This window comes from Neoarius graeffei, chromosome 7 (assembly GCF_027579695.1).
Source record: "Neoarius graeffei isolate fNeoGra1 chromosome 7, fNeoGra1.pri, whole genome shotgun sequence".
Classification (NCBI taxonomy): domain Eukaryota; kingdom Metazoa; phylum Chordata; class Actinopteri; order Siluriformes; family Ariidae; genus Neoarius; species Neoarius graeffei.
Window position 1 is genome coordinate 34,928,093 of NC_083575.1, and position 27,504 is coordinate 34,955,596.

A 27,504-nucleotide genomic window follows, 5' to 3' on the forward strand; every position below is an offset into this window, starting at 1 on the left:
ACATGTGAATGAACATGATTACGAGATTAGCCTGGTCAGCCTGCCATGCAGATGCCTTTTACCATTTAGATGTTTTTCTACAGGCGTCAGTATTTACACACCAATCTATGCTGGGACTAATATCTTGACACCAAATTGAATGACTAACCTTGTCGTGACCCAATTCTTGACTCTTCCATCCACATGATGTAAAATGCACTGAGGTTCATCCAAACAGCTAACTTTTTTTTTAAAGCTAATAAGTAGTCCAATTTTGATTGTTCCATCCCTTTTAAAAAAAAAAAAAAAAAAACTTTAACAGTGATTAGACACGATCTTGTATAGACAATCTCTGATCACTTGTAATGTTTTTCCTTTAATATGTTTCTTGGTAAACGTTGTAAAATGTTTGTGTGTGAAAAGCTGGTTAACAGCGACTTAAGAAATACTAGAATGACCAGGCCCAGTGAAAAGTAACATACCACATTTAAAGTCATAAAAGTTAATGCTGAAATGAACACCAAATAGAGGTACTGTTTAGAACAGTGCTAGAGACACTGGTCTGCCTCATACACCATGGACTTGGGACTGCAATGTCCAGTTTATGTGCATGTAGATAGGGTATGATAAAGTGGTAACTGTGTAAGATTTGATGTCATTTACAGCTTGAAAGCACATTAGCCTTCAGTAACACTAACTGCCTACTGCTCTGGTTTAAAAATGGTAAAGTATGTTTTTGTTTTGGGCAGGTGGGGAAAAAGCTGCCACAGGGCCTTGTGGACGCCACTGTGGATGATGTACGGAAAAGCTTACCATTTGGTTCAGGTGATGTGATCACACAGGCTACCATGATGGTCGGTGACAAGGTCCAGTTCAACATTGCCACCAAACGGCAGACCAAGAAGGAGCGTGCAGTCAACATTGAGATTCAGCCAGAAACCTTTCAACAAGAATCCAAAGAGCAACGCAAGATAGTGAGTTATCTTTGTTTGGGGGCGTTGGGTATTATGGCCTCTTTGAGATGTTTCAAACAGGACCTTTGTTTTCTTGCCAATAGGTTTCTCTGATTGCATTACCTTCTAAATTCTGTCTAACGGGGGGGACGGGACATGTTTGATTTGGTTTAATGGACCAGACATCCTTTATAGTGGCTATACGTGGTTGTGCGAAGATATGAAGTTTATTTTCGAATGGTGAATGTATACAGCAGGGCTTTTCAAAGTGTGGGCCATGCCTCCCCTAGGGGGCGCCAGAGTTCTTCCGGGGGGGGCGCGACGTGAGGAAAAATAAACCAGAATAAGTTACTATTGCGGACATTTAGCGAACTTCAGCTAGCCTTTGCCAGAGACAAAATGGATCGATTTTTAGTACCTAAAGCTACAGTGAGTGAGGAGACAGAGTCTGGGCCAAGCAAAAAAAGAAGCAAGTATGACCACGATTATTTAAAGATTGGATTTTCATGGACTGGATCTGAAGATGCTCCACTGCCAGTGTGTTGTCTGCCAAGAGGTGCTAGCTAACGATGCTATGAGATGTTTAAAATGTGTAAAACAAGATTTTTTTAAAAAAAGCACAGATGTTTAAAATGTGTAAAAAAAAAAAAAGGTTTTAAAAAAGCACAGATGTTTAAAATATGTGAAGGAGGTTTTAAAAGCACAGATGTTTAAAATGTGTAAAAAAAAAGGTTTTAAAAAGCACGTTTAAAATGTGTAAAAAAAGAGGTATTTAAAAAAGCACGGATGTTTAAAATGTGTAAAAGAGGCTTTAAAAAGCAGATGTTTAAAATGTGTTAGAGGTTTTAAAAAAGCACATGTTTAAAATGTGTAAAAAGAGGTTTTAAAAAGCACAGATGTTTAAAATGTGTAAAAAAGAGGCTTTAAAAAGCACAGATGTTTAAAATGTAAGAGGTTTTAAAAAAGCACAGATGTTTAAAATGTGTAAAAAGAGGTTTTAAAAGCACAGATGTTTAAAATGTGTAAAAAGAGGTTTTAAAAAAAGCACGTTTAAAACGTAAAAAAGAGGCTTTAAAAAGCACAGATTTTTAAAATGTGTAAAAAAGAGGCTTTAAAAAGCACAGATGTTTAAAATGTGTAAGAGGTTTTAAAAAAGCACATGTTTAAAATGTGTAAAAAAAAGAGGTTTTAAAAGCAGATGTTTAAAATGTGTAAAAAAAAAAGGTTTTAAAAAGCACAGATGTTTAAAATGTGTAAAAAAGAAGCTTTAAAAAGCACAGATGTTTAAAATGTGTAAGAGGTTTTAAAAAAGCACGTTTAAAATGTGTAAAAAAAAAGGTTTTAAAAAAGCATATGTTTAAAATGTGTAAAAAAAAAAAAGAGGTTTTAAAAAAAGCACATGTTTAAAATGTGTAAAAAAGAGGTTTTTTAAAAAACACAGATGTTTAAAATGTGTAAGAGGTTTTAAAAGCACAGATGTTTAAAATGTGTAAAAAGAGGTTTTAAAAAAAGCACATGTTTAAAACGTAAAAAAGAGGCTTTAAAAAGCACAGATGTTTAAAATGTCTAAGAGGTTTTAAAAAAGCTCATGTTTAAAATGTGTAAAAGGAAAAAAATGTGTACAACAACCTTTTTTTTTTTTTTTTTTTTAAATACAAATGGAACATTTAAGTATAGCAACAAAAATTGTAGGGGGGGGGGCACTGTTTATTTGCTCTCTGAGGGGGGGCTGACTGTCCCACACTTTGAAAACCCCTGGTATACAGTATATTGTGGGTGAAGTGAAAGTATTTTCAACACGATAAACTTCACATCTTTGCTACCGTGTAATGTTCAATATATTAGACAGACACACACAAAAAAAAAATGACAACAGTTACTCAAAAGAATTTCAATTTTGAGCCAGTTCGTCATTTTGACAACGCACATCTAGTCAGTGGGAAACCGCTGGGAGTGACGTCATCAGAATGAAGATATCAGGAGTTATTCTATCCATATTCACTGGATATGAGCAGTCACATGCTCTGATTGGCTACTACTAGGATATCGGCTTATATACTGCGAGTAGAGAAAAACAAAATGGTGGCACGCATAAACTCAGATCCATCACTTTTTATCAATTATTTAAAAGAAACAAATGGCTAAAACAATATAAGCTGCCCCTGACAACCAGTCCCCCTAAAAATAAATAAATAAATAACCTCACTCCTGTTCCACACTCCAGCCCAGCCGGTGGTGGTAATGTACCTTTTAAGTTGGTTTGCCAACTGCCAAAAGAACCCTAAAGAAGAAGAAAATGGCAGGGCAAGTTGTTGAACCAACTGAGGACAAAATAAAAGCTACTTGAAAACAAACCCCCCCCCCAAAAAAAAAAGGCACAAAATATGGAATAAAAATATTTGATGGGGCGAACATAAAGTTTCTTAAGTGAACTTAAGTGCAAAAGATGTCTATTTATTTGTGGAAAGTTACTCATATTCAGAAATGGGTGAAGAACCGCTTCAAGGAAAACAAAACCCAGAAGGGGGGGGGGGAGCCTTTTCTGTCAGTTCACCACAAACGTAAGCACCTGAAGTTTGTGAAATGATGATGATGCCCTTTGTCACTAGTCACATGTACCAGCGAAATTGGCCGTCAGCCTGTCCGTACATATACAACATACAATTGACATAGGGTAGACAGGACAGGAAGACAGGGATAAAGATAAAAAGGAAACACAACATGAGAGATAACGGGGGAAAAAAACACCCCCCACTATGCTCCTGTCAGGAGTACAGTGTGGGAACATTTAAAAAAAAAAACTTTGCATAAGCACAACTACAACACAGGTACACTTTAAACACGGGACTTGGGGGGGGAGGAAATCCAGCGCAAGCAAGCAGCCGTCCGCTCCTGCAGCCATGAACGCGCTGGTCACGCACCTGCTTGTCACACTGGGGGTAAAAATGGCGACTGCGGAGAGTTGGAGAGGAATGAGAGTGTCTCCCAGCATTGACCTTCAGGGGGAAATGTTTTCACACCAACTGCCTAAACCAAGGCCGGTTCTGTCTCAGGGCGCCGAATGTCGATAAGAGATGAATTGTTTGGTCTTTCCAGAAGCAGTCTTTGCACGTCCTTGCTCGTCCATATCTGTCCATTCCGTCCATTTTATTCAAATTGATCTCCGAAAAATGTATTCCTTGCAAAGCTGAAAGCTGCTCCGAGATAACCATTTTGTGGTTAAAGTTCTGAATGTCCACAGTCCAAGTGCCAACAGCTTTGCCCACCACTCCAATCAAAAAAAAAAAAATGGTACAACAACTTTGAGTGTTCTATGTTCTGAAGTAACAAAAATGGAGCTATTTGACAATAAATAGCGGCACGGTGGTGTAGTGGTTAGCACGGTCGCCTCACGGCAAGAAGGTTCCGGGTTCAAGCCCCGTGGCCGGCGAGGGGCTTTCTGTGTGGAGTTTGCATGTTCTCCCCGTGTCTGCGTGGGTTTCCTCCGGGTGCTCCAGTTTCCCCCACAATCCAAAGACATGCAGTTAGGTTGACGTGGGGTGGCCGACCTGACCCCTGACTGCTCCCCGGGCGCTCTGGGCTGCCCACTGCTCTGTGTGCGCGCGCGTGTGTGTTCACTGCTTCAGATGGGTTAAATGCAGAGGATGAATTTCACTGTGCTTGAAGTGTGCATGTGACGAATAAAGGTTTCTTCTCTTCTAAACACTCAAGGTGGATTTGGCATAAAAAGGATGGCTATAATGAAAAGAACCCAATTCCAAATGTTAAATATGGTAGAAGTTCTGTCATGTTTTGGGGCTGTTTTCCTCCAAAGGCCCTAAGAACCTTGTTGGGGATACATGGCATCATGGACTCCATGAAATACCAGGACATTTTAAATGAAAATCTGGCTGCCTCTGCCAGGAAACAAACTGTGTTGTCATTGAATCTTCCAGCAGAGCAATGAGCCGAAGCATGTGTCCAAATCAACACAAAAATGGTTCTCTGGCTACAGAATCAAGCTTCTGCCATGTGGCCATCTCGGTCCTGACCTGAAAACCTGTGGATGAGCTGAAGAGGAAAAGCACAAGAGAAGGCCTCGTGATCTGGAGAGATTACCCTGTTCACACTAGGGATTTTGTACCAATACGAAACTACTTTCGTACCGCAACACCTGTCCACACTAGCAACCATACCGGTACTGTAGCGGTATAACTGTATCGGTACAAAACCCACAAATGTATGGGTTTCGTACCGGTACAGTATCGGTGCTGTAGTGTGGACAGATGAAGCGGCTCTGTATCGATACAAATATAATGTGCAAAGTCACACACCTCAGTCGTTGTCTTCGCTGAATAAAATAGTGAAGAACGAAGATTTGTTTTCTTTGTTTCTTTCTCAACTGCCTCGTGCGTTTTATACGATTCGACTGGATAAATGACCACCAGAAATACAGACTGTACATTGACAACAAAAAGCGCACACGTTGTTTCATCCGCCATATTCTCGGAAGGAAGTTACTCGGTAACCACGGAAACATTTCGTGCACGCGCATTTCAACTACCGTGAAAGAAAACCGCAAACATTTCTCGCTAGTGTGGACACATGCACTAAACTGTACCGGTATACTTTGTATCGATACAGTTATACCACTTTCGTACCGGTATAAGTGTGAACACAGCATATGTAAAGAGGAACGGTCTCAGACGTCCTGCTCTGGATCTCCAACTTTATAAAATGTTACAGGAGACTCAGTGCTGTTTTTACTGACAGTGGGAGGCTGTGCAAAGTATTAAATGCAGGGGTGCCAGTAATAGTGGCCTTTTTTTTTCTTGAGGAATTTTTCTTTCTCTGAATAAATTTCAGTTGAAGGTTGGATTTTTGTTTCTTATTTTTTCAGTGTGAGATGAAGCTACTTCACAAGGCAATGTTTTTTCTAACACTTTTTACTCATCTTTACAAGGGGTGCCAATAATTGTGGAGGGCACTGTATCTCCTAGCTATGATCTCACATTTCAGTCAAGCTGTAGGTGTAGCATCTTTGCCCTAAAAAGCTAACAAAATGGCAGCCTTTCATGAAAATGCTGAACGAAATGAGCATATTCTAAATAGGTTAATGCAATTTTAATAAATGTTTATGCATTTTAAATATATGGCTGCAACATAAATAGGCTTTCTGTTCCATTTTCTCAAACTAAAATTAAAAATGTCCAGTACTTTTGCACTGCTATGGCGTAGGAAAAAGCTAATGTCAAGTAAAGTTAACGAAGTTTCCTAATGTTTTTTGCCTTGAGTAAACAGTTAACGGTTATTCCACAAAACGGAGTTGTCCATGAGCTGATAGCCGAGTTGGCTAGAAGCCATGTATGACGAGATGAGGTGGAATAACTGTTTTATTCTCTCCACATTCACTGGATTTTGAGAAACAGAGCATCGTTTTTTGCAAATTTGATCAATAAAAACTTTCACAGAATGTCTGATGAAAATCATTTCCACTTAGAATGTAAACAAACTGGCGAAATGACAGTAGCAATTTGTGAAAAATGCTCTAATTATTAAAAAAAAAAGATACATTCTTACCATCAAATGTTTTTATTCCATATTTTGTTGCTTGGGGGGGTTCCGAGTAGTTTTTATTTTGTCCTCGGTTGGTTCAGCAACACATGCTGCCATTTTGCTTTTCTCTACTCATGGTATATGAGCTAATAGCCTCGTAGTAGAGTAGCCAATCGGTGCACACGATTGCTCATATCCAGTGAATATGGATAGAATAATTGCAGTTAGCTGTCAAAGTAATGACTGTATTATATTATTATAATAATAATGGGCCAGTAATGCAGGTTCCAAAGAAATGTCTGATTCTGCTCGGTAGTTGGAATGGATAGCCTTATCGTCTCTCTGAAGGCCTCTGCATGCTCTTGCGACAAGGCTTTCACAGAGAGCTTTTCGCAGACAGTTGTAATTTATTGTTGAGCGGGGGAATAGGCGTGCGCGATGTTATTCACCGGCACAACGCAAGGGAGCGCGAAGTCGCTAGGAGTAGTTGGTGGGTGTGGTTAGTGGAGTGTTTATCCTCCGGTTACTTATAATGACTAGAACTTTTTTTTTTTTATAATGACTAGAACTGGAGTCGTATAGATGTACGTACTTCCTCAGTCAACCACTCTTCATGCTGCTCCATCTTCGCTCGTGTTTTTAAAAATGCCGGTCGTGAAAACAAAACAAACCGGGAAAGTAGGGAAGCGGAAGTGCGGGTAGAGTGGACCAATCAGAGCCCTCTTGTCTGCGGCGCTGTCTGCGAGGCTTCTGCGGTGGTCACAATTTTTGGGAGGTGCGCGCAGAGCGTCTGCGAAGGTGGGGGGGCTACGCAAACACTGTCTGTGACACCGTCTGCGGGGACTGGGTTGTCAGCATAAATTGGCCTTCAGTTGGTTGATGCGATGCTAGCCAGTTGAATTTCTGTCTGTTCAACAAAATGAGTCCTCTGCCTGGTGATCTTACCTTAACAGCAGGTTGACGGGATGCGGTGACTGGCTTGGCGTGTCTTGGAGGAAGCATATTTTAGCCTGAACCCTCCCATTTGAGTAGCTGTTATACAGCAGGGGCAGACTTAGTTAACCGAGTGGAAATCGGAGATGACTAAATGAGGAGAAATTTGGTTAATTTGCATCATGGCATGTCTTCTTCCACCAGGGGATTGTCACAACCTTGAATACTAATTCTGGGTTCATCAGGGCTCCACAGGACCCACAGCTGTTTTTTGACCTGTCTGAGGTCATGGATGATGCCAAGCTCAGTTTGTCAGAGAAAGTTGAGTTTACACTAGCAGTGGTAAGAGCTCTTTTTGGATACTCCTGTTATCTGTTTTATGGCAATTATTATATTTTGCCCTTCCTATGCTACCCGAATATAACGAGGTATTTTTAACATCCAATTCTTAACCTAATCCATAGGAAGATCTTTATTTAACATAGTGCATGGTGGTATTTTCTTACAGGGGACTGAAGGAGCTGCAAAATGTAAACGAGCTATTAGAATTAGAAGGCTGACGGAGAGTGTCTTCACATCTGTACCAAAAATAGAAGAAAAGAAAGAGAAGGTAACATCTTTTTTTTTTAAAGGAGTGTTTTGCGTTTCTGTCCCTTTTGAAATCAATAATGAAATATTTTGCTCGGTTATTTGCAGAAGAAAATGACCATCAAATTGCTGAAAGACCCGAAAAAGCTCATGAAGAACCAGGTCAAAACGGAGGACAAAAATTATGATTTATTGGCTGCAGTGTGAGTACTTGATTAGCAGTAAACTACATGGTACTTTAAGTTTGCTATGAAAACGAAAAATTTTGAATAGGCAAAATGTCTAAGAATGACATGCAGTCAATATCCAAGCTGCAATGTCTTCAGACGTCCAGTGAGCTTGTTGAGAGGTGAGAGGAGAATGGCCCGACTGGTTTGAGCCAAGGAAGGCTAAGGTAACTCAAATAACCACTCTTTACAATGTGGTGAGCAGAAATGCATCTTGGTACACACAACACACTAAACATGGAGGTGAATGGGCAGGAAACCACATTAGGTTCCACTCTTGTCAGCCAAAGGTTATGGAAATACTCAAACCAGCTTGTCTGGCACCAACAACCATGCCATGGACAAAGTCACAGAGATCGTTTTTTTCCCCCATTCTGATGCGAGCCATTCAATGCCAACTCAAGAGCCTCCCAGTTCATCTCCTAGGTTTTCTTGAAAAACTTGATGTACAAATATCCATTAAATTCATGGGTCCTTGCAAAATCCGATAGTTCTACTTCAAATACTTTTAGTTCTGATTTTTTTTTTAAGTTTGGCCCTTTTGCATCATTTTGAGCTTCTTTTGTATGTGCATTATAAATCTCACCAATTGCTTATTTTTCACTGGACTGGGTTGAAATTTGTACTGAAAATCCAAGCTCCACAAAGGATAATGTACAGTGGTGCTTGAAAGTTTGTGAACCCTTTAGAATTTTCTATATTTCTGCATAAATATGACCTAAAACAACATCAGATTTTCACACAAGTCCTAAAAGTAGATAAAGAGAACCCAGTTAAACAAATAAGACAAAAATATTATACTTGGTCATTTATTTAGTGAGGAAAATGATCCAATATTACATATCTGTGAGTGGCAAAAGTATGTGAACCTCTAGGATTAGCAGTTAATTTGAAGGTGAAATTAGAGTCAGGTGTTTTCAATCAATGGGATGACAATCAGGTGTGAGTGGGCTCCCTGTTTTATTTAAAGAACAGGGATCTATCAAAGTCTGATCTTCACAACACATGTTTGTGGAAGTGTATCATGGCACAAACAAAGATTTCTGAGGACCTCAGGAAAAGCGTTGTTGATGCTCATCAGGGGGGAAAAGGTTACAAAACCATCTCTAAAGAGTTTGGACTCCACCAATCCACAGTCAGACAGATTGTGTACAAATGGAGGAAATTCAAGACCGTTGTTACCCTCCCCAGGAGTGGTCGACCAAAAAAGATCACTCCAAGAGCAAGGCGTGTAATAGTCAGCGAGGTCACAAAGGACCCCAGGGTAACTTCTAAGCAACTGAAGGCCTCTCTCACATTGGCTAATGTGAATGTTCATGAGTCCACCATCAGGAGAACGCTGAACAACAAAGGTGTGCATGGCAGGGTTGCAAGGAGAAAGCCACTGCTCTCCAAAAAGAACATTGCTGTTCGTCTGCAGTTTGCTAAAGATCACGTGGACAAGCCAGAAGACTATTGGAAAGATGTTTTGTGGATGGATGAGACCAAAATAGAACTTTTTGGTTTAAATGAGGAAAGTTATGTTTGGAGAAAGGGAAACACTGCATTCCAGCATAAGAACCTTATCCCATCTGTGAAACATGGTGGTGGTAGTATCACGGTTTGGGCCGGTTTTGCTGCTTCTGGGCCAGGACGGCTTGCCATCATTGATGGAACAATGAATTCTGAATTATACCAGCGAATTCTAAAGGAAAATGTCAGGACGTCTGTCCATGAACTGAATCTCAAGAGAAGGTGGATCATGCAGCAAGACAACAACCCAAAGCACACAAGTCATTCTACCAAAGAATGGTTAAAGAAGAATAAAGTTAATGTTTTGGAATGGCCAAGTCAAAGTCCTGACCTTTATCCAATCGAAATGTTGTGGAAGGACCTGAAGCGAGCAGTTCATGTGAGGAAACCCACCAACATCCCAGAGTTGAAGCTGTTCTGTATGGAGGAATGGGCTAAAATTCCTCCAAGCCGGTGTGCAGGACTGATCAACAGTTACCGGAAACGTTTAGTTGCAGTTATTGCTGCACAAGGGGGTCACCCCAGATACTGAAAGCAAAGGTTCACATACTTTTGCCACTCACAGATATGTAATATTGGATCATTTTCCTCAATAAATAAATGACCGAGTATAATAATTTTGTCTCATTTGTTTAACTGGGTTTTATTTATCTACTTTTATGACTTGGGTGAAAATCTGATGATGTTTTAGGTCATTTATGCCGAAATATAGAAAACTCTCTAAAGGGTTCACAAACTTTCAAGCACCACTGTACATGTATTCATGCACATAATGTTTTTAACTTGAATGAGTCTTTAATTTTTGAAAATTAATGTTTTCACTTTCTTTCAACCAAAATTTGATTCTGTGGATTGTTTATTCTAGTTCCATCACATTTAGAAGTTATTTGGTCCTGCATTTAAAAAAAAAAAAATTTGATTCCCACAGAGCTTGCCAAATATAACTTCAGCGATGAAATCCACTTTTTAAGGTATTTTGACTGTATACTTTCCCAAGAAGTTATTTGAATTTGCTTGAAACTTTTTTTTTTAATGGGAAAGTGTTCATTGCCAATATATAAATAATGATGTTACATTTCTCTTTTATCATGTAATGATTTTTTGAAATTGGCCTGAGTAGATGTTTGTTTGAATGGGCAGTTAAACAGGTGTACCTAGCGAAGTGCCCAGTGAGTATAAAAGGCTGCAATCAGTTTCATCATTGAGCAGTTTGAACAGGAAGGTCTTTCATATCTTCAAGAAATATGTCTGGATCTTTCCAGTGTGTACCACTTTTCAGATGGTGCTGCATCGGAGGACAAAAATTACAAGAACTTCAGTCATATTGTACGTCACCAAGAAAACTTTTGGCGCTCAGCTGAGTGGCACTTCTTTGCTACCAGCCATGGCAAGAATGCCTGTGATGGTATTGGGGACACCATAAAACAAGAAGCAGCAAAAGCGAGGCTTCAGGGTGTTACAACTGGCCACATACTTGCTCCAAGACGGTTGTATGATTGGGGATATGGAAACATACAAAAGGTGAAGCTCTTTATTCCAAGTGAGGATGTACTTCAGCATGATCAACTGAAATCCAGATATCTCAATGCAGAAGCAGTCTGTGGCACCCATAGTCACTACTGTTGCATTCCACCTGCTAAGAAAACACTGAGGATATCTGGAGACAACGCTGCTTTTTATCACTCAGGAATTGAAAACCTCAACAGCAGTGTCAGTTGAGTAGAGGATTTCTGATACACTCCAGTGTCATCGTTGTCATCACTGCCGAACCCGATCCAGGCTTGAGGCGAACCATGTTTGGTTGACTTGATCAGAATTGCAGCAGTAGGGTGGCCAGTTCTTTTCTGCGCACTCGCACATATTCACACCTATTGGCCATTTAGAGTAGCCAGTTAACCTAACTGCATGTCTTTGGACTGTGGAGGAAACCCACACAGACATGGCGAGAACATAGAAACTCCACACAGAAAGGCCCCTGTCGGCCACTGGGCTCAAACCCAGAACCTTCTTGCTGTAAGGTGACGGTGCTGACCACTGCAACACCATGCCGCCTGTAGTCCAGGAAAATACCTTGCTTGTGTGTATGATGGAAAGTGGTGCCTTGGATTGGTCATGGAGACATCCTGGTCAGCTTCCTGCATCAACATGGGCTAGTAGAACCTTTCCATTGGCCTGCCAGAGAGGACACATGTTGGGTGTCTCTTCAGGAAGTGCTGTGCATCATTGATCCCAAACTACAATAAATGAACGACAATACTACCTGTACCATGACAAAAAATGAATTTCCTTGAACACCATTGATGTGTGATTGAATTTTGTACATGCTATACCTTGCAGTCATTTTGCTGTGCATTGTGAATGTTGCTCGCTTGACGTTTTATATGCATAGACTGATAACATTGTTTTCTCAGTTTCAACAAAATTTCCTTTTTGGGTGTTTACTATTTCATGTTTCTTTGGCTGTGTCCATTCTGAAAATTGTAAGAAATGCTTGTTTTCAAAAAAAAAAAAAAATTAAATGACTAAATAGAAATATAACTTTTTTTTTTTTTTAATATATATATATATATTGGCAATGAACATATTTTTTTTTTTGGCTTTTTTCACCTTTATTGGATAGGACAGTGTAGAGACAGGAAATGAGCTGGAGAGAGAGACGGGGAGGGATCGGGAAATGACCTCGGGTCGGAATCGAGCCCGGGTCCCCAGATTTATGGTATGGCGCCTTAGTCGACTGAGCGACGGCGCCCCCAATGAACATTACTTTCCTATTAAAAAAGGTTTCAAGCAAATTCAAATAATCCTTTGAGGGGGTTCTACAGTTAAAACACCATTAAAAAGTTGGTTTTCAGCTCTGAAATTGAAATTTGGCAAGATCAGTGGGCCTATTTTTTATTTTGTTTTATTTTAAATGCATGACCAAATAACTTCTAGATGTAATAGAACTATAGTAATGCTACGCAGAATCAGATTTGGTTGCAAGATGGTGAAAATTAGTGGCGCTGTTAATTATTGAAAATTAAGGATTCTTCATTCGGGGTAAAAAAAAAAAAATAAAAAAATTTCATTCATTTGATTACAGTAAATATTCAGTAAAACCAATGTACTTGAATACATGTACGTTATCCTTAGGGTGTCTTGGATATTCAGTACAAATTTCAACCCAATCCAGTGGAAATATAAGTGATTTGGTAATTCTTAAAATACACACATGAAGAATCAGAAACATGATGGCTTAAAAAAAATTGTGGAGTAGAGCTATAGAATTTAATAGACATTTTTTATATGATTTTTCCTCAAGGAAATCCATAACATGAGCTGGGAAAAGTTCCGAATTTTGGGCGAGTTGACTTGGAATGACCCATGTATGATATGAACATTTTAACAAACTTTTGACCTCTGTTTGTATGATTTTATGTATTGCATAGATGCCACATGATTTGGCTGATTGAATAATTTCATGAATGAACTGGGGTCAAGGTGATCGTGTTAAAGTGGCTGTTGAGTGTACATTGGGGATGTCCATCCTGGCGTATAATAAAATAACACTATACAGTTGAGGACAAACGTTTACATAAATTTGGGCTAAAGATATTCAGTTTAATTTTTCTCTACTCCACACATTTTCTTTGGAACGTTATTCTCTACTTTCTTCCCATCAGAGGCAATTTTGAACTACTGATTAGAGACTGATTTATTCTTTCAGCTTTAAGCAGGGGGAAAAAAAATATGGACAACAAATTTAGACACTAAGTTGACAGTCATGTTAAACAGTCTGGAATGTTCCAGACATTGATGTAATAACTTCTGGTTGGCCAATAGTCTTAATTGGGTGTCAACTGGGATTGAAAAGTCAAAAACAATCAATCAAGCGATTAATTAAGCAAGCGAGCAAGCTCTTGATACCATGGGAAAATTCAAGCAACTCGACTAAAAACTGGGGGGGGGGGGAATTATGTGCCTTGAGAAGTTTGATTCCTCCTTAAAAGCAATTTGTGGATTGAACTGAAAAGTTGTCTGAGCAACTTGGGGTGTATTCAGACCAGGATAGTTCGATAGTTCACTTGCTTTGGTCCGAACCAAATTATTATTATTTTTTTTCATTTTGGTGCGGTTCGCTTTCACACTGTACATTTTAGTAAGCGGACCAAAATCTGTCAACAAAGCCACGCGCCCTGAGGTCGTTCAGCTATTGGTCAGAGACGACACGCGCACAAAGCGTTAAGTTCAAAAGTAGTCATGGAGGCTTTCCGTGCTGTTATTCTTTTTAATGTCATCAAACCTATGTTTTTTCCAGTTTTTACTGTTTTCACAATTGTGCGATTACTATGCTGCTGTACAAGTAATTTATCAACGACGACTTCAAAGGGCAAGGTGGCTACGGAGCATAGTGCTGATGAGCGCACATCATGTTGTGACAGTTCTGGCTCTTTACGCAAGACGGAGGAGGTATGTGTCGGGATATTCGCCTTATCCATCGTAATAGATGAATTTCTTTTTTGTGTCGCTAGTACCGCCACTTTTTGAAAGAATGTCCCTGATTTTAATGTAGGTCTGACGGAGTTTCTTCACTTTTAGCTGACATTGTTCTGGGGAGCGCGTGAACCCCTTCTCCTTCATTTTCTCACTGAATACAGCAAACACGTCGGCATTTTTGTGTGTTCTCTCCAAAAGCTCAGGTATGTGGACATCTGCCCATATATCCACAAGGGTACGCGTTTCTTCCTCGGCCCACATTTGCCCCCTACTCATTTTTTGTACTCTGTAGTCTAGCCTACCACTGGTCTGAATGACTGAACGACTGTTGTAAGGTTTCCTTGACAACCGAAACAGTGTTTGCACTTTGCGGTGGCGTGTCAAGACTCTGTTTCCCATAATGCTCGACAAACGACGGAAGCTCCCGAGGTACAAAAAAGCAAAACTGTCGGATTAGGTCTGGTCTGCTTTCACACCTCCAAAAGGTCCGCACCAGAGTTCCTTTGGTCCGGACCGAGTCCGACCTTGCAGCTCGGTCTCGGTCCGCTTGTTTGGTCCGGACCAGAGTTCGGTGGTTTGTATTCAGACCAACCCACAAGGTCCGGACCAAGGGAAATTTGGTTCGTTTGGTCATTTGGTCCGGACCAAACAACGTAGGTATGAATATGCCCTTACTTAATCCTCTTCATCCCTACTGGGACATAAGGCCACAACGTGCACTCTCCACCCTGCCCGGTCCTGTGCTGCTGCCTGCGCTTGTCCCCATGTCATGTTCAGCTTGGCCAACACTGTCCTCCTCTAGGTGGTTTTGGGCCTGCCTCGGTTTCTTTTCCCTGGTGGTGTCCATCTCAGGGCTGTTTTAGCAACCCGTCCCTGAGGCATTCTGAACACGTGACCAAGCCATCTCAAACGTCTGGTCTTGATGTCTATGGAGGAGTTGGTCTGAATTTGTGGACTGAACTGAAAAGTTGTCTGAGCAAGGAGGCCCACAAACCTGACCAAGTTAAACTAGAGGATTGAGCAAAAATTCTGGCAAAGCATTGAAAGAAGCTTGTTGAAGGATAGACCAAGCATTTGATTCAAGTTCAAGCAATTAAATGACCGTGCCATGAAGCAGTGTTGTAGTCGAGTCACTAAACCTTGAGTCCAGTCTCAAGTCCCCAGTGTTCAAGTCAAGTCCAAGTCATTTAAAAAAATTTCAAGTCGAGTCCGAGAACAAGACTCCAACTGCACCATTTGACGGTGGCTGTTTTAGCGCCATTAACATTAGTTTGTTCCTGAACATGACGTATGAACAGGTGAATGTGCTTCTCTTTGTCAGGGAGTGCGAAGTATTCTGTCAGAGATGGTTGAGAGACGGATGTAAGTGCAGAAGGTGTGTTTATTAATACAAGTAAAGACAGGTAAACAATCCAGAACGGCATGCAAAATCGTAAAACGGGCAGTAGGTCAAGCGAGACACAAACAGGCTATCGTAGACTCGGCAGAATCAAAGGACGAGAAAAAGGAAATCGGGGTCAGGAAACCAAACAAGGAAATAAGGCTCGGTAATGTGTCCACAACGCAACTCGATACTTTGCAAAGTAAGTGTGGGATTTTTATTTATTTATTTTTATTTTTTTTTTATATAGGCGCGCTGATTGCGCCTTAATTCTGTGCAGGTGCGAGTCATTTACAGTGCACGCGCGAGAGTCCGCTTGGCGTGCGTGCACACTGTCCGGAGCACGCCGGAGAGTCTGTCTGATGCATGTGCCAAGGCGTGCAGATGTGACACACTTGTATGAAATTAGTACAAAAATTAATGTAGATATAAATATGCCAAATTATTATGGCAGGTTACAAAAAAGAAAAAAAATCAGAGTCCTTGTCTCTAGTTTACGAGTCGTAATGCATGAGTCCGAGTCATCAGCGCTCAAGTCAGGTCACGAGTCCTTTAAAATTAGGGTATGAGTCAAACTCAGGTTAGAGTCCTGGACTCGAGTACTACAAGCCTTCCTTGAAGTACTAACAAAATGTACTCATGCATCTCAAAATATTGTGAAAAAGTTCATTTTTTTTCATAATTTAATTCAAAAAGGTAAACTTTTCAGATATTCTGTCATTACATGTAAAGTTAAATATTTAATGGCTGTTTGTTTTAATTTTGATTATAGCTTATAGCTCATGAAAATCAGAAATCCGGTATCTAAAAATATGAGAATATTTCGAGTAAAACAGTATCAATACTATGCATGTCTCGGTCTAGTTCAGTACACACAACCACGATCATGGGGAAGACTGCTGACTTGACAGTTGTCCAGAAGACGATCATTGACCCCCTCCACAAGGAAGGTAAGCCACAGAAGGTCACTGCTGAAAAGGCTGGCTGGAAAAGGTGCACAAGCAACAGGGATGGCTGCAGTCTTGAGAGGATTGTCAAGAAAAGTCAATTCAGGAACTTGGGAGAGCTTCACAAGGAGTGGACTGAGGCTGGTGTCAGTGTATCAAGAGCCACCACGCCCAGATGTCTTCAGGAAAGGGGCTACAACTGTCGCATTCCTAATATCAAGTCATTCCTGAATCAGAGACAACGTCAGAAGCATCTGTCTTGGGATAAGGAAAGAACTGGACCATTGCTCAGTGGACTTGATAAAACACAGTGGACCAACACCAGCAGATGACATGGCACCCCAAATTATCACAGACTGTGGAAACTTCGCACTGGACTTCAAACACCTTGGATTCTGTGCCTCTCCACTCTTCCTCCAGACTCTAAGACCTTGATTGATTTCTAAATGAAATGAAAAATTTAATTTAATCTGAAAAGCGGACTTTGGACCACTGAGCAGCTGTCCAGTTCTTTCTCTCCTGATCCCAGGTAAGACGCTTCTGACGTTGTCTCTGGTTCAGGAGTGGCTTGATATTAGGAATGCCACAGTTGTAGCCCCTTTCCTGGAGACGTCTGTGCGTGGTGGCTCTTGATGCACTGACACCGGCCTCAGTCCACTCCTTGTGAAGCTCTCCCAAGTTCTTGAATTGACCTTTTCTTGACAAGGCTGCGGTCATCCCTGTTGCTTGTGCACCTTTTCCAGCCAGCCTCTGGACAGCTGTCAAGTCACCAGTCTTCCCCATGATTGTGGATGTGTGTAGTGAACTAGTCTGAGAGATATAAGGTATTTTTATACCGTTTTCCTCAAACTCTAAATAAAATCTAATATTCAGGGATGCAAACGGCGCGCCTTTTGGCGGATGCCACTTTTTTCACGGCTGAATCGCGCAGATCCAATTTTTTTTTGGGGGGGGGGGGCGTGTTGGAGTGTCTGATTTTATAATTTCATCAAAGTAAATTCTGTATATAAGCAAATGCCGTTACAGTCCATAAAACATAGGAAGTATGAGAAGAAAACATTAAATCAGAAAGCTGCGCACTTTTGCTCAGCTTTCTGATTTACTGTTTTCTTCTCATACTTCCTATGTTTCATGGACTGTACCAGCATTTGCTTATTTAGTAATTTTAATACAGAATTTACTTTGAAATTATAATCAGACACTCCAAACCCCCCCCCCCCCCCCCCCCCCCAAAAAAAATCGGATCTGCGCGATTCAGACGTGAAAAAGGCGGCATCCGCCAAAAGGCGCGCCGTTTGCATCCCTGAATATTTTGAGATACTGGATTTCTGATTTTCATGAACTATAAGCCATAATTATCGAAATTAAAAAAGCCTTGAAATATTTCACTTTGAGTAGAATGAATATAGATGAAAGTTTACCTTTTTGAATTCAATTATGGAAAAATAAATTTTTCACGATATTCCAGTATTTTGAGATGCACTAATAGATAAACATTTGACCCACTGAGAATCGGATGTAGTCAATAATAGCTGAAATAAATCTTTTATTATACTGTTATTCTGAAATTAAGTTTAATGGAAATAAAGTAGATAACCTAACTGACTTAACACAGGACATGTAGGGTAACAACATAAAATTTGTGTAGCTGGGGAAAAATTGAATTTGAATATCTTTATGCTAGGTGTATGTAAAACCTTTGACCTCAACTGTACATTCACTTTATTTCTTTTTCATGCTAAATATGGGCTTAAATTTGTATTAAAAACGGCTTCTCTGAGAAACTAACTGACTGCCTTCCATTGTTTTTCTTTAGGAAGCCAGGCAGGGAAAAGGAGACGGCCTCAAAAGCTCCAAAGCAAGATAAAGGCAAACAGGAAAACCTTAGAAAGAGTAGTAGAGAGCGTAGCAGAAGCCAAGAAAGCAGCCGACGTAGATGGAGCCGGAGCCGCAGCCGCAGCCGGGATAGGAGTAGCAGTTACTATCGCAGGCGCAGGAGCTCCAGTCGTGACCGGGGTTACCGAAGTCACAGACGGAGCCGTAGTCGCAGTAGAGATCGTTCACACAGATACAGGCGTAGTTATAGCCGTAGCCGCAGTAGAAGCAGGGAAAGGAGTAGTCGGAGTGGCAGAAGGAGAAGTCACAGCCCAGAATACATGGATGAGCGTTGCAGAGGACAGAGCAGCAGCAATAGACGAAGCAGAAGCCCTAATGGCCAAAATGATGCACTAAAATATGCAGCAAACTCCTTCAATTTTATGAACTTGGCGTCTGCTGAGGCTGTAAATAATGAGTTGGCACGAAAGAGGAAGGAGTTATTGGAGCTCAACGAGTTAATAGCACGCACAAAAGCAATAATTGCAATGGAACAAAACAGCAAAACACCAAGTCAGTTTAAAGATGCACGTGAAATGGATAAACAAGATGGGATTGCTACATATGATTATCAGCACAAAACCTGTTCAGAGACCTCGTGGACCCCTGACATGAAGCCAGCTAGATCCATTTTAAAGAAGCACTCTGAATCTCTCACCAGTCCCCAACATCAGGTCTGGGTTTTTTTGTGGTTTTTTTTTTTTTTTTTTTTTTTTCCCCCCCCTGCGTTTTAAAGCCTTTTTAAAATGGTACCTTTCAATATCTTATTGGTGCTTTCTTTTTTTATTTACTTTCTCTAAAGAAAACTGACAAAAGTGAGGGTCCAGAAGAACCAGCGGGATGCCCCAAAACCAACACTTCCAGCATATACGCATCTGCTGCCTCAGTCCCTGTATGGATGAAACAAAGTTCTACACTTGAGATTGAAGATCAGGAATTGGCAAGGAAAAAGAGACAGTTAGAAGAACTAAGTGAATGTATTGCACGTAAAAGAGCAATTATGGCCATGGAACACAAGACTAAAACCTTTGGCAATGAGTCTGAAATCAAAAAGAAATATGATTTTGCTTCATGCTCAGATGACCTGGACATAACGGTGACAAACAAGAACCCCTGGCAGCTCGACCTCAAACCTGATCTTCAGCCGAAGAAGTCCATTCTGAAGAACCGCTCAGAATCTGTTACTGACCAGCCACAGGTCTGTCTCATTCTACTCATGTTGATCTGTGTAGAGTACGGTTGAGAAGCATTCAAGGTATTATACATTTTTATAATTATTGTATATATTTTTAGCCTTGAGCTGTCGGCGAGCAATGTGACGTGGTGGTGGCGGCAACGTTCTCAGTTGTTACTTGCTAGTTGACCAAAGTGATTATCACAGCAGTGTGGGGGGTGGAAAAAAGGAATTTTAAGCAGACTGTCACAAGACAGACAAGTCTGAAATGTTGTTTGTCCATCTAAATTTCAGCCTGTCCGAATGACTGCTCACAGACCTGAAACAATGCGGCTGGGGTTCCGGGGTCTGCCTTTGGGTTCCGGAAGCTAAAGGGCTTTAGATGCTCGGAGATGGCTTCTTAGCTATTTCCAGGCACGTTTTTGTGATCTCAAATTTCAACTTTTTTCTCAAAACTTTTGACTTTTTTCCTCAAATTTTGACTTTAATCTCAAATTCTGAGTTTTTTTTTTTTCTCAGAAGTTTCCAAATAAAATTTAAAACCCTGGCCCTATTGCTCTGCCGTAGAAAACAGTAGTGCACACAGGTCAGTTCCATGTCTAGAAAAAAAGCATGGGGGGCAAGGATGTTCCAGTTGGTTAAAACTTACTGGTACTCATATATAGACCCCTTTCACTGACGTCACCCGAAACCGGAAGTAAACAGACCCTGCGCCATTTTGGAAGACCAACAAACTCGTGATAACGGCAGCGGTATGTGAACCCACGAGAATAAAGTGGAGTGGCAAACGACTTAAACAAACAAATCTGAGCTGTTTTATTTATGATTTATTGGCCCAACAGTAGACTTGAAAGAAACCTGTGAGAGACTTGGCAAAAAACTGTGGATATAATGGATAAGTCTGTGCATGATCTGTGGACACTTTGAGGTAAGCAAATGCAAGAAATTCAGATTTAAAACATGCTAAATTGGCCCCAAGTTGATAACTGTATGAGGAGCAAGCCTCCCAGACTTGTACAATTTAATAATAATAATAATTTAGGATGGTTTGGGGCTTGCTCTCCCTCCTATTATATAAATAAAACATAGTTGTGTAGGCATATATCATAAATACATATGTATAATTTGGATAAATTAACCTAAATTATGGATACCTTAATAGTAACAAAAAGTATTAATTTTTCAACTGAAAAGATATATTATTAAAAGATAAATATCAACAAGATTACCTTGGCCATAACTATGTGTAGGTTATTCTTAATAACAGCTGTAATATCACGAACCAAGCCACTAACAACATAATTGTAAGCCTGTAGCCCTTTGTAGGCTTTCAAGTCATCAGCAGTGTAGGCACTGGGTGTAAACAACAAATAGTTTACAGTGTCTGGGTAGCAAACAGATGGCAGAATTGGTGTCCGGTCCTCCTTATGTATCTGACACGGAGAAATAATATAAATCGTGCTGCCTACCAGATTACAGTGGTCTGTTTTATTGTATCAGTACTAGTATCACTTACTATACTCATCAGTCATAGATTAGTCTAGTACAACATGACCAGCTTGCTTTTTTTTCCATTTGACTGTCGCAAGTTTTTTCAGGCTGGTACAGTCAAAAATTGAAAAAAGTTTTGGCCTACTAAACTAGTCATCGATTCTACTAGTGTATTAATTGGAGTTGACATGAAAACGTTAGGTAAAAACTTTAAAGCAGTACAATCTCTTCTTCAAAGTTTCACCAAATGGTTTTATTTATGCAATTTAAAGCTCATAATACTGTATAACTTTGGTCGAGTAAAAGCACGGAGCAAAAACATGGCTGAATCCTGAATGACTCCTATTTGTTTAAATAGGGGACTACATAGGCGGCAAAATGTAGTTTCTTTTTCCCTGCCATGGAAGCGCACTTGTATACTGAGGAGGAAAGCAATTTGCATTACAGCCGTGAGGCGGCTCGGCTCGGTTTTCCCTTTTGGACGCTCTCGTTTTCTGTTAGATTTTGGTAAAGAAAAAAAAAAAATATTATTTACCAGCTTACCGGGTCCATTAACATAAATCTGACAGCTGACAAGGTCGGGATATAAACAAACTTTTGCGTTAAACTGTGTGCTTGGATTCACATAATTTTTTCTGAGTCTTATCATACGGGTCAAACCCATCAATCACAGCCAGTTTCTCCACATACTGTGCCCTTTCTGCAACTGGTAATGTACTCACATAACCAGAATTATCATCCATCGTGTCACTTTACTCTCGCTCGTACTTTGTTTTATATTGAGTGCATGTACTTGGTCTTCCAATATGGCGCCTAACAAAATCTCGCGGCGCGGTGACGTCATGTGAAGGGGGTCTATAGGTACGATAATAACACTCATGAAACATTGTCAACAATAACTTTTTTTTTATACTATGTTTATAATAAGTGTATAAGGACTGGAGTAATTAACAATACAACTATTCTTACATAATCGAGTTAAAATTTTGAGTACAAGATTCCAAGTAACTTTGTAACAAAATGACTCAACTAGACAAGGTCATCATTTGGCATTCAGACTAAAATCTGCTGGTCTAGAACTGAGAAAATGGAAGAGAATAAAAACTCTATTAAAATATAAATCTGCATCCTACAAGGCGTATGACTACGACGGTCATTCTAATTATGAATGGGGAAAAAATGCACATAACGTAGCCATTGATTGCCAGTTTGGCACCATAATACTGTACGACAAAGTTTCATGTAAACTGAACCCTTAATCAACTGACTGGATCCATCAGATACTGTCAACCCTAAAACACTAGCTCAACCGAGCTCAGTGAATACTGAGTGTGTATTATTTATCTTATTTAGTGTGCCATTTAGGGAGAGGGCGGTGCCTGTAAGTTTTGGTGGGACTAGGATCTTCGGTGGCCAAGTTATGAATTTTTCGATCCCGGCGTGCATGAGCGGCTGGAGCGAAGGCTCGTGCTAAAATTTTTTGCGATCTGCGCTCGCTCCTGATGTCGGATTGGGCCGGGCCTGGGCTTGTTCGAAAGGTCATGGGGAGAGGGAGGTGCCTGTAAAGTTTGGCAGGGTTGGGACTTTGGGTGGCGGAGTTATGATTTTTTATTTTTTCTTTGAAGCCGTGCCTGCAGAGGTCCTCGTTTCATAGGTTGTGTTACAACATAATGTATTTGCCCAGTGTAACCTTTGGAAGAAAATTAGAAGTAGGTTTAGAGCCATATCTTTAGCTTTTCATGGGCCATCCGGTTTGAGGCTTTTGAAATACAGACGGACAAATGCGAAAATTACCGGTAAATGTCCGCCGGTCCGGCCTCGTTTGCCACACTGTCGCGGTCTAACTATTCTGGAAGGTTATGCTATAATGCTTATGTATAGTGCATTTTTTTTTTTTTTTTTTTTTTAAAGCTACTTTAACATTTTTTGCTGAGATTCCCCCCTCCCCAATATAGCAAAGACAGATAAATGCATGTTATACCACCACAGTAAAGTACATGGATGCAAACGGCGCGGCTTTTGGCGGATGCCGCCTTTTTCACGGCTGTCTGGGGGACTTGTTTGAATCGCGCAGATCCGATGAGGTTTTGTGTTTTTTTTTTTTTTTTTTTTTTTTTGGGGGGGGGGGGGGGGGAGCGTTGGAGTGTCTGATTATAATTTCATCAAAGTAAATTCTGTATTAAAATTACTAAATAAGCAAATGTCGTTACAGTCCATGAAACATGGGAAGTATAAGTATGCAAAGAAAACAGTAAATCAGAAAGCTGCGCACGTAAAGCCAGTTACATAACTTGCGTTGGACTGATGGAAATCCTTGCGCGTGAAGTGCAGCCAGCAGCAGATAATGGCGCGCAGCCAATTGGCTGTACGTGCGCAGCTTTCTGATTTACTGTTTTCTTCTCATACTTCCTATGTTTCATGGACTGTAACGGCATTTGCTTATTTAGTAATTTTAATACAGAATTTACTTTGATGAAATTGTAATCAGACATTCCAACGCCCCCCCCCCCCAAAAAAAATCATCGGATCTGCACGATTCACACAAGTCCCCCAGACAGCGGTGAAAAAGGCGGCATCCGCCAAAAGGCGCGCCGTTTGCATCCATGAAAGTAGCAGAGGTGCTTTTGCTGTACCCTATGTAAGCAGATGCGCTTTCACTTGAAAGGGATGCAAATCCCTCCCCCCCCACTGATGAAGGAAAATTTCACTGCAGTGCATCACCAAAGTAATTTTTTTAAAATGTTCACTGGGGAATGCTATGGGAAAATGTCAAATTATGAATTAATTTTCTTTGTTTTGCAGAAGGATTTGACTTCAGCTGGCCAATATGTTCATTTTCCAGTGTCTAAACAACCTAAAGGTCGCTCGGCTTTCCTCAGTCCTTCTGGGCCTTCAGATACTGCATTTAAAAAACCCTGCAATCCACCATCAGTCCTCTCTAATACCGTTGATCTGTTCAAGAAGCTGATAAATGAAGCCTCTACCAGTTCATGTACTGTCAGTAACAAGCCAACAGGTCAAATGTCATTTCAGCCTGGATTATTGTATGACCAAAAAAGTACCAGAGAGACCAAAGACAAAAGTTACTCTACATCGCCTTCCCAAATATCCCAGTTTTCTCACCAGGATAGTGACCAGGCATCCACAAGTGAAGGCTCTCCAAACCAGTCTTCAGCTTCAAAGCAAAAGAGTAACCTTGCAACACAAATGGAAAGGTTTCTTGGTGCTTTAAATAAAGCCGATTCGAATTTATTGTCCTCATTGATGAGAGATGCTAGAAAAGATTCTGGTTCACTGGAGAATCGGAGGATCCCACAAGAGCAAGCAGATAGAAAAGCATCTTGTGGTGATGAATTGTATGATCCCTTCAAAGAAACAGACTGCAGTGAAGACAACTATCCCTTAATGGGGAGCAAACAGAATTTGAATCCTATGTTGGGACGAATTGAGAACACCCAAGATGATTTATTACCACATGAAAGAGCTGTGGTAGATGGCAGTGGCTTTTCCAAAATTGTCGGAATGAAATATGGCTTTGAAGGGAAACCTGAGAATCGGTTCCTTTATGGAGAGGAAATGGCTTCGAGTAGTCGAAGCAAACTTTTAGAAGAGCATGAGAAATTTTTGAAAGAGTGTGATGAATTTAAACGGTCGCAAGGTCGTTCCAGTGATGAGCCGTATGCAGAGGACAGAGAGAGGTACAAAAAACAAAAACCATCTGAAAGTTACAGAGTAGTAGGCAGCCTTAGCCCAGTGCATCAGAAATCGGAGAATGCTAATCAAGATGAGGACCAAAAAGCAAACCAGTATAAAAAACTTCAGGATCTACTGCAAACCATTGGTCTTAATTTAGACACAACAGAAGTTAGCAAGCTATCTGATAGGACAAAGGAACGCCTGTATGGCAAGAAAGTCAAACCCCAGAGTTCTCACTCTTTGGATCCAAAAGATGAACAGTCAGGAAGTAGGTATGTTAGGAGTCATTCCACTGATTCTGAGGGTGTCGGTTCTGTATCCCCTGCTAAAACCTCTAATCGTGAGGTTTACATGAGCTACTTGGATTCCATTAAGTATCGCCAAGATGAAGTCGCAGTCAAGGAGCTGGACCTTCTAGGCCTTAAAAGGACTATTAGGAACAGTCCTGAAGCAAAACAGACACCGGTCCATACATCGGACCCATACGAAACTGCACCATCGGCAGAAGTCACACGTGACTCCTCCAAAACAAGAGCAGAAACCTCGTTCTCTTTCACTCAGTCTGTTGGTTTGCAGTATCCTCGGATGTCCAGTGAATACTCCTCAGCTGTACACCACCTTAAAAACGAGCAAGGTTCCTGGGAGTCTAGTTATACTACAGGTGGAGAACAAAATCCCTGTGGGTCAATTGCTCTAAATCCTCTGCATTATGGTCCTGGTTATCCAAACCCACTCTCTCATGTCCCATCTGGCTATGAGGATTATACAGCATCTTCCAGGCCTTCTTCCATAATGCCACAGAGTCCTGGTCAGTTCTATCCAGTTCTATCTACTTTTAGCACACCAGGATCTTTTGATCCACCCACTTCAGGTCAGTTTGGCTTTGCCATGCAACCTGACAGCTCTGGTTATGCCACCCAGCAGGCTAAGGGAAAGCTCACTGCACAAAACCGGTGTCTCAAAACAATAAAAACTCAGTCTGTTCGTGTAAAACTTTCTGCAGCAAAAGAAGTGCATACTGTCGTTAGCATACATAGAGAAAAAGAGTTTGAAGGCAAAATTGACTCCCTAATGACCCCCATGATGGAAGATGACATCAAAGCTAAACAAAAAAAAAGGGTATGTTGGACTACTACTCACACCCACATGGAGAGAAAAAACAAAACATGATTTCTGACTATAAATGATTTGCATTGTAATGCTGTTGATTTGAGCAGCTCTGGGAACATCTTAGTTCGGGAAAGATGTGTTCTGTTTCATGCTTATTTAATGTAGTGCTTACATTCAGTGTCGGACTCTTGAGATCCTTTTTCTAACACTTCTGTTTGGAGCAGCTGGAGCAGTTTAATCAGAGAATGAGACTGAAGAAGGAACAGCAAATGGAAGCCCAGCGAACACGAGGACAAAGCCAGAAATCAGAACCAGGTATCGGAGTAGCATTTCTGACATTTTTAGTTCTGAGGCATATTCAGCAATAACGCCACTGTTAAATCTCGGCCAGAATTTTGCCTCCACTTGGCTAATTCTGCGACACCTGAGAATAGATATCTGTGATTCTTTAGTTTGAGGCATTGAATTTTGAAAGAATGACCATGAGGATTCGACTAAAGCAGTCAGTATTACTTGTCATCAGGCTGGAGTTGATGAGTAATCAGCAGAATGGTTAAAGGGAGACAAACCAATGATGGTCTAAGCAAGAAGCTACAGAATGTGCAAGTAGTTTGGGGAAAATCAATCCGTCGTCCATCTAAGATTTATTTATTTATTATTATTTTTTTTTTTGTTACTGAGCTGTCTCAAGAACAAGTGGTTAAATGTTTAAGGTTTATGTGGTTATTTTCATTGTAACTAGCAGATGAACTCAGATTTTGGAATTAGGGGTGTTCACACTTTTTTACTCCGGTGTAGCACGGTGTAGAGCATTCACACGGTACAAAGTTATACCGGTGTAGCCCCTGAAAGCTGCTTAAACCGGTGCAAATCTAACCCTGCTCGGGAGCTGGTTTAAGAAATTTACTCCGGAGTAAATGCTAGTTTGCGGGGCAGCACCGATATAAAATGGGACGTCTGAACGCTACAGGGGTAGACTCGCTATGCGTGAGGAGAGTTGATTACATACGGGCATTGCATGATTTGCATCCTGGTATTTTGCGCTTCCAAAATGTCGAATATCAACAACAGAACTGCGTGTCTTCCAGTGTTGCCAGATTGAGCGGTTTTAAGTCCATTTTGGCGGATTTGAACATATTTTGGGCTGGAAAACGTCAGCAGTATCTGGCAACACTGGTGTCTTCATCCACGTTGTTTTCCTGGCGCTTGGTGATGCCATGACAACCGGGAAAAGGAAGTACATTTTCACGCATGCGCATATTTCATTTCCGCATTATTACTATCGTATAGCACAGTCGCAAAATTGCTGTGTGAACGCAAGTGGGGCTGCACCGGTGCTAACACGCTTCTCTCTAGCAAGCAGGTTTGTGACATGTGAACGCGCCACAAAATTTACACCGGTGTAAGATATATCGCAACAAAATACATCGGTGCAGCATCGATGCAAATATGTGCCGTGTGAACACCCCTATTGACTCGAACTGTCAAGATCATATCAAGGTCAAATGTCAAATTGTTTTTTGTTTTTTTTTTCTTCAACAGCTTCCTTCCTCTTGAGAGTATAATTTAAAGGAACAGTCCACCGTATTTCCATAATGAAATGTTCTTCTCTGAATTGAGACGAGCT

At 40.7% G+C, this 27,504-nt stretch overlaps 1 protein-coding gene across 1 annotated transcript in view; it reads left to right on the forward strand.

Moving 5' to 3' along the window:
* si:dkeyp-121d4.3 (uncharacterized) overlaps positions 1-27,504 on the forward strand; it is a 53,542-nt gene that overhangs the window by 16,485 nt on the left and 9,553 nt on the right. The window contains exons 10-17 of the mRNA XM_060925544.1: positions 729-953; positions 7,605-7,742; positions 7,909-8,010; positions 8,097-8,191; positions 18,348-19,080; positions 19,209-19,604; positions 23,874-25,886; positions 26,102-26,192. Coding sequence (XP_060781527.1) covers positions 729-953; positions 7,605-7,742; positions 7,909-8,010; positions 8,097-8,191; positions 18,348-19,080; positions 19,209-19,604; positions 23,874-25,886; positions 26,102-26,192 — 3,793 coding nt within the window. The remainder of the gene's footprint in view (positions 1-728; positions 954-7,604; positions 7,743-7,908; positions 8,011-8,096; positions 8,192-18,347; positions 19,081-19,208; positions 19,605-23,873; positions 25,887-26,101; positions 26,193-27,504) is intronic.